This window comes from Gossypium hirsutum, chromosome A12, assembly GCF_007990345.1.
Source record: "Gossypium hirsutum isolate 1008001.06 chromosome A12, Gossypium_hirsutum_v2.1, whole genome shotgun sequence".
Lineage (NCBI taxonomy): Eukaryota > Viridiplantae > Streptophyta > Magnoliopsida > Malvales > Malvaceae > Gossypium > Gossypium hirsutum.
Window position 1 is genome coordinate 18,599,343 of NC_053435.1, and position 8,417 is coordinate 18,607,759.

Sequence of the window (8,417 nt, forward strand, 5' to 3'; positions counted from 1 at the left end):
AGGGATTTAGCCTAGACTGGTAATCCCGATATCACCTTATGAATTCATGATATGGGGCATTTAGCCTAGACTCGTAATCCTGCCATGAGATGTGAGGTTCGCAGGAGTGCATATATGTGAAATGATCATTCGTAAGAATTGACGGATAATGGGTATCCCATCGAGATTTCCTAGAAACTTAACGGGATTAATATGATCTATGTCAATAAGATGATGAATGATGAGCTCATCTACATAAATTACATGATGCTTTGTTACGTAACTAATTCATTGATTGAGTGTATGTGATAGGGAATCATTTCATAAGTGATGATTTCATGATTTAAATATGGATGTATGCTAATTACTCGGTAAGTTTACTTTCTGGTTATTCGAGCTTACTAAGTATGTAAATGCTTACCCCTCTCTTTTTCCCTGTCTCACAGAGCTCGAGGATTCGAAAGGATTGGAAGACAATTGGAGAGTCAACACACTATCAACTAGAGAAGCTTTGGTATAAAGACTTTGTTTGTTTTGTTCAATGGCATGTATAGTATTTTTGAGTATTTTGTTATATGTGCTATTGGATTTTCCAAATGAAGGCATGTAAGAATATGTTTATCTCTTTGTATATGGCCACGAAAATTGGCTTAATTGAAGTAGGCCATGACCTACGAATTTATGTATGGTTTTATTTACAAATGATGGGCCGTTACCAATTGGCAGTGAGTCACATGAACGAGCCAATTTCGGATGAATTAAAGTGACATGGGAACCCATAAACACTAAGTGGGAAATAACCTATCATGTATGAAACCAATGATATGAGGTTTCCATACATCTAGTTTAATCAAGATTATTTACAAGTGTATAATTGTGTTTTACTTTGAATTTGGTAACCACTAAGCACAAGTAGTAGAAATGGGTGACTCAAGGCTTGGAAAATAGCTTATTAAAGTCCACATGGTTAGACACACGGGCATGCGTCTAGGCCTTGTGTGACACACGGTTCCCTCCCCTGGGCGTGTGCTATGGCCGTGTGTCCCCTGCACTTAAAATTTTAGCTCAAAGTTGTACACGGGTAGGCCACACGGGCATGCACCATGGCGGTGTTAAAAAGACAGTGTCGTCCACGGGCAGGCGGCACGAGTGTGTGCCATGGCCGTGCCCCAAGTCGCACGGGCGTGTGAGTCTACACAGCCCACCTACACGGGCGTGTGACACTTTATGATAAGAAAAAAAAATTTCCTAAGGAGTCCAAGGTTTATCGAACGTACCCGAATTTTTTCCGCACTGCCTCTCGGTATGTTATAGGCCTCGAAGGCCTATATAAGGGACGAGTTTTTCATGTATGAAAAGCTTAAAATTTAAGTAAAACTTCGTGACCCAATTTGGTACGTTTCAAAATGTAAAGTCTTGGTAATGCCTCGAACCCTATCCCGGCGTTGGGTACGGGTGAGGGGTGTTACACATATTCCTCCATAAATCATCAAAACACAAACATCTCATGCTTGGGTAAATTTTTGAACATGAACCCTAGCTTGAAATATGGGTAGAAATAGAGAGAGCATGTTAAGAGGATCTCAAAAATACAAAGAACATTAAAAACGGGGCTAGAAGTCACTTACTATTGAACTTGAAAAGTGAAAAAACCCTAGCTATGTGTCCCTTGGAATTTCGGCAGCAAGAGGGAGAAGAATGGTTGATTTTTCCTTCTTTTTTCCTTTTTATTGATTTTATTACCAAATGACCAAAATACTCTTCCTTACTAAACTTCCAAAATTTTCCATGCATGTCCATTTTTGTCCAAAAATTTAGAAATTGGGAAAATTACTCTTTAAAACCTTCTAATTAATAATCTAAAGAAATTTCATTCAAATTGCTTCTAGAATCCAAGTTTTGCAATTTATTCAATTTGGTCCCTAATTTCCAATTAGACACCTTACACATAGAATTTCTTCATGAAACTTTAACACATGCTTATTTTCATATCCTAGATCTCATAATGATTATAAAATAATTATTTTAACATTAGATTTTTGGTTCTGAAACCACTATTCTAACTAGGCCCTAATTCAGGATGTTACAATGATAAACAGTTACACACAAATCTAATTATTAGATGGCTTTTCAAATACATTCTTAGCAATGAAATATTTTAAGCCCACGAGAAAGGTTAGTGGAATTAAAATAGGGTAATTATTTAATAGACCACCTAGGGAGTTTTTTGGACTCCACAAGTGGGTTGAAGGTGTAATAAGTGTCACACTTATTTATATATTTAATTTTTTATTACACCCTATAAGACACTTATCACATTCTAAACCCATTTATAGAGTCTAAAAACCTCCACAAGCGTGTATAAGATAAATTTCCATTAAAATGATGGGTTAGTATTTCGTTCACTGCCAATGGAGTTTTTTTAACTCCATAAACAGGATTTAGTACATAACATGTGTCAGTTTTAATTTTTTTTTAATATTCTCTTCAGCATTTCACCACAACTTGTGGAATTTTTGAACTCCACTAGCAATGGACCAAATAATTTCCTTAAAATAATATCAAATTTTTTAAAATATAATTTTTTTATTACAACTTAAGGGATATATACATTTTAACCCAGTTTGTATTGTCCAAAAACTCCATTATAATATATCAATTAATATTTCATTTTTTGGACAGTTAAAAAGAGCTACATTGATTTGGGGCAGTGTTCGGTATTTGATGTTGAATTACGGGTATTTTGGATGGTCTGGTGCTCCTTTAAAAACAATGCTATAAAAAGGTAGTGATTCAATCTGACAGTTTGCACGTGGTCAAAGCTATCCAAGACAGTTCATCAATAGACTCAAATTCATCTCTGATTAGGCAGATTCAACAGATTTTGCAACATAAAAATCGTTACCTCTTTAATGCATGTTTCTAGAGAAAAAAATCAAGTTGCTGATTGCATAACAAAAATGTCTTTTGTCAGAAACAAAACTTTACAGGCGTTTGATAATCCACCTAGAGAGATAATAGAAATCTTAAATTTTGATAAATTAGAAGGCAATTGTGGTCAAGTTAATTTAGTTTAATTCTTTATGTTTGCCTTCATAAAAAATAAAAAAAATAAAAAATTAAGTCGAGATGAAGACATTAGCTCACCATTTTAGCTTTTCGTTGTTAATATTTCTTTTTGGTGTATCAAATAAATTGAAGTAGGGTAAAAGGCACAAAGGTCTGAATTTTAATTCTAATTCTAACTAGAATTAGTAAAGATATTTACGTGCAGTGAAACTCATATTTTAGAAGCAATCAAATTTTGTTTTACGGAAAATATTTTTTTTTTGTTAATTTTTGAAAAATAACTTTACAATGTAAAATATTAAACTTAAGATTATCGTATTTCTTAATAAAGGGTAAAACATTTTACAAAACCCTTTCACCCGGGTTTTTTAGACAAAACAAAGAAACAAAGAAGTTTTTTTTTTCTTTTTCTCAAAGTCTTCTCCCTGCTTCATGTCACTAAGCAAATAAGGTTACTTTTTTTTTTTCATTTTCCCATGCCAATTTCTTTTTTCATGTTTACCTCCTATGTTTCACCAAGAAGCTAAATTCTTTTTCCTTTTTTGGTTAAAAGAAATAGAAATAAACTTCTAATTACACGACTCAATTGAGAGTCCGCCCTTATTTTAGACGATTGAATATCATTCTCCAACACAGGTAGTTCACCAAAATAACATTTTACATTCAAATCTCCATATCTTTTTCATGTTGTTTATTTTTTAACATTAATTTCATTATAGGTTCAACAATGTCGATGTTAATCAAGTCAAGGCTCAATTAACTTTCATGTTGTTTATTAATTTACTTAACTACTAATCAATTTCATTCTCTACATCAATTATGAAAAAATTATTAATATTGTATTTGTTTTATTGAAAATGACTTTAGAAAAATTACTAAACAATAAAAAATAATTTATACATAATCATCTAAACTCTAAAAAATATCAATTTTTTCAGAAAAGCAACACATTTTCTAAGAATCATATTCCTTAAAAAATTTTAGACCAGACCCTTAAACAAAACCAGCTATCACCACCTATTTCTTAGGGGCAATCCTTAAGCTATCAAACATTCTATGCTTTAGTTTCTCGGTCGCTCATACTCGATCCACCCCTTGTAAACACCATTATCGTATTCACCCTAAGAAACACAAATCTTCTTCGTGGCTTTCTTAGGGGCAACCCGTTAAGCTATATTATCACCCATTTGAGGGGACAATCCATAGATTCTTAAACACCCCCCCACCGGCCCAAAAGAAAACTGGTCTCAGATCTCCGTTATAGTCTTCTTTTTTTGATCGACCCATTAGTGTTCTAACAAAATCAATTTCTAAGCGAAAGACCACGGGAGCTCCGCCTGCAACTTTGATGAGAATCGTATAATTGCCGGTGGAAGCAGATGATCCCATTGTAAATCTGTCTTTTAATAGATCTAAAATAGTGCTAAATCCGTGTAAAAACTTAAAAAGTTAACATATAATATTAAGTAGCCATATATTATATATATTCAACTGCATAAAACAGAACCAAGCAAAAAGTACACGAGCAATGCCAAAATACAAATGAACCGGGTTCAACGATGGTTACCGGGATGTGGAAGTTTGGGAGATGATCATCCGACATTGAACCTTTTATCCCTGTGGATCATCCCTTGTAAAGTAGTATTAAATATCAATTTCTTCCACAGATTTGTATAAAAGCTTCATGCTATGAACATAATGGACTCAATGGACCATGACAATTTCAGACCAGTATTGCGCAACTCTACCATAAATTCTTTGCAGCTATATGTCTTCACACTTTTGATTGCCTGGAACAACTGCACCATTGCAGAGAAGCTCTCTTCCTTCATATCACATTGCATAGACTATCTCCCCACTACTATCAACATCAAGCTCCGATTCAGAATCAAGATCATCCATGTCTTCATCATCAAGGTTGTCGACTATGTAATGGTTTAAGCCAGGGGCTCCAGCAGCTGGAATGGTGGCCTCAGCTATTATCTGCATGATTGTATCTGTGCTCTGCATAGGTTGATCAGGCTCCTCGAAGTGGCTACCCATTGTGTTTTCGTCCATCAGGTCAGCAGGGAGATTCTTCAAGAACCACTCGTGGTTTCTAATTTCAGGAATTGTAATTCTCTGTTACATAAAATAGTCCATCATCAGAATGGCTTAATCACTTCAGAATCATGGTAGTTTTCAAAAGTTACCACAAAATGCAAAAAGAAGGCCACTCCTCCTTCCCTTTCTTGGATGTCATGTACCAAAATCAGAAGTTAGCTTTCAAAAATCAAGGAACAAAATTTCAAAGTTGAAGCAAGCAGAAATTACTCACAGCTGAAGGATCAGCAACAAATATCCTTGAAATCAGATGTTGACACTCAGGTGATATTTGGATGACATCAGGAATGGCATACTGGACACTAAGAATTCTCTGCATGAACCAATAAAATACATCAGCCAACACATTTATTTGGGGAAAAAATAAGACTAATGAAATAACAAGATCCAATGATGTACTTGTATTGTTTTCCGAAAGTCTCTTGGCTCATCTGGATCCTCAAAAGGGTATGCTCCAACCAGCATGACATACAAGGTAACCCCGCATGACCAAACATCTGCAATCTGATGTCACACAACAGAGTCATCAACTCAATTTTACAAAGCTCACTTCCTAACATCAACGCGCAGAAAAGTACAATTTACTTGGCAAAAAGACTAATAACAGAGAGTTGGTTATCTCTGGTGATTTTTATGCGTCCTCAAGTACCAGTAATTTATCTATTCTTCAAGATCTTGTGTCAAAAGTTGCAAATATCTGCCTTGTATTAAGATGTCCGATAAGACATATGAATCATTAAGACATTTATAAAGAAAAGTGCATCCGAAATGCCTGTTCCTATTCATCAAGATATAAATTCATACACGGGCTTAACTCTCCAGTCACAGCTGGCCATATTATATTCACATGCTCGTGCCATCCCTAACTAGTCAAAAAGGTTCAAGTAACCCACGCCTAACCATCAGCACTTAACCAATAAGGTTTAAAACCATTCATTCGACAAGACTCAACCAGTTCTAGCAACAAATCCCCATATTATGCATAAGCTGACCAATGATTTAGCATTCCAAGCATCTTAGTTAAGGACTGCCTTGGCAGGAGGGGATCATTCATAGGCAGCATTTCTAGCAACTACCATCTTACACATGCTATGAATGGTAAACTAAAGTTTAGATCAACTAACAGGTGAAAAACCATCAATTTGATGTCATTTTCACCCAAACACACAACTAGAACGCCATGACCAGCCCATTGAAAATCTACTACTTAAGTCTTAACCAGGAATTGCCAGTGAATGGTAAACTGACATTCTAAACCAATCTGAACATCTCATAAATATACCTTGCCATCATATTCTTTCCTTAGGAGTACTTCAGGAGCAATGTATGCAGGAGTTCCAACCGTGGATTTTGGTTGCGAATGAAGAACTGAAGACTGAGAAGAAGAACAAAAATCAAACACATAAACATGAAAATGATCTTCAATAACCATAAAGATAATCAGAAAAAAAAAAGAAAAAAAAAGGAAATAATTCTTAACAAATAACAAGCTATTCCATCAAATATAATAAGTGGTACCATTTCCAGGACAGAATCAAATGAGCTCAACATTTTTTTTAAAACAATGAATCCATGACACAATATAGAATAAATACCACATCACCAAAGATAGTTCATAAAGTACCATATTATACAAAGTATAAGCGTAACCTCATCGAATGATAAGATAACAACAAAGGACTATACCTTCGAGTACCCAAAATCACATATCTTAAGCCGAGGAGCTGGACTTCCATCTAGCAAAGTGTTTTCCAACTTTAAATCACGGTGGCATACTTGCTTCACCAAGTAAAACAAACCAAAAACAAAATAACCTATCAGGTTACACGTAATACAATTCAAGGCATAGACAAATGGATAAATTCTAACTACCATCGCATGGCAATAACTAACGCCGGATATAAGCTGTTGGAAGAAGAACCGAGCCTGCACCAAAATAACGGATATATACAAGTTAAAGACAAAACAAAAGGGGGACATAAAATTGAATGCAAAATATAATAAAATAAACCTCGTCCTCATTGAACCGACCCGCAGCACAAATCCGCTCGAAAAGCTCTCCTCCGGAGGCATACTCCATTACAATGGCAAGATGAGTAGGTGTTAAAATAACCTAAAGTATCAATGTCTTATAGTTAGTTCATCAAACACTACCTTAATTTTTACAAAAAAAATATTATAAATAACAGTAAACTGAATCAAGAACTAACGTTACCTCTTTAAATCTAACAATATTCGGATGCCTCAATGATCTATGATTAATAATTTCTCTTTGAACATTTTCATCTATCTGTAAAACGACAAGGTAGCACAAAATTAATGCCAAAATTACAAATTAAAAGGAAAAAAAAAGAAGAAGAAGTTAGTGAAGTAGTTGAGCTTTGAGAAAACAGAAAAGTCGGTATCTTCTTTTATTTTTTGGATTGATAATTAATTATTATACTACCAAATAAAACATTTCCGAAATTAATAAAATTAATATAACTCCCGACAATAAATTGCAACAAGTTAGGAACAAAAAAGAAGAAGAGAGAAAACATTATCTTCAATAAATATCGTAATAATCGAAATGAGCATATTTCCATAAATAGACCAAAAGCACAGAGAAAAAGGAAAAGGAAAGAGATCATTGTTTTTTGAAATAAGAAGCTAAACCTTACGGCCTCTTTCGATGTACTTGACAGCGACGAGCTCCTTGGTAACCTTATCTGTCATAAGTCGGGCAACTCCGAAATTACCCGATCCGATATCTCTAACGAAATCGTAACGGTCACCGTCGTGCATAATCGGCATATCCATAGCCGGTCCGACCGTCAAGTCTGCTCGATCCATTTTTGTCTCTCTTTTTTTCAGTTTCCGATTCTACCCCCTTCAAAGAAAGAAGAACTCAGGACCACATCACCGGACTCAGTGGCTTCTTGGACGAATCACTGAGTTAAACGAGTCCGTTAATAATAACAACAACAAGAAGAAGAAGGGAAGGAAAGGTTATTAGTTGATTGGAGATTGATAAGAGTGGTTCATGGAGGAGCGGAGCTTTTGGGGAAGAGGAAGGGGGGATAATGCCAAGGAAATATCTGGTAGAAGCAGAGGAGGATAAGAGGAGTACGGCGTCGTTTGGAGGTTGTTGCGTAGTGGGTAACCAATAGAATTGGCTTCTTTTTATGGTTGTCTTATTATTTGTGGATTAGTTTTTATTATTGTTTTCTTATATATTCAGAAATTGTCGAATAAGAAAATAGAATGACTTAAATGTCCTTTATTTG

General features: G+C 35.0%; 1 protein-coding gene across 1 annotated transcript; it reads right to left on the reverse strand.

Moving 5' to 3' along the window:
- Positions 1–4,881: 4,881 nt before the first annotated feature.
- LOC107933183 (serine/threonine-protein kinase SRK2I-like) lies at positions 4,882–7,983 on the reverse strand. Its single transcript, NM_001327364.1, is given in 9 exon segments — positions 4,882–5,169; positions 5,366–5,464; positions 5,551–5,655; positions 6,434–6,526; positions 6,838–6,930; positions 7,024–7,077; positions 7,163–7,264; positions 7,367–7,441; positions 7,807–7,983. Coding segments are annotated over 9 exon segments (1,086 nt in total).
- Positions 7,984–8,417: the final 434 nt, after the last annotated feature.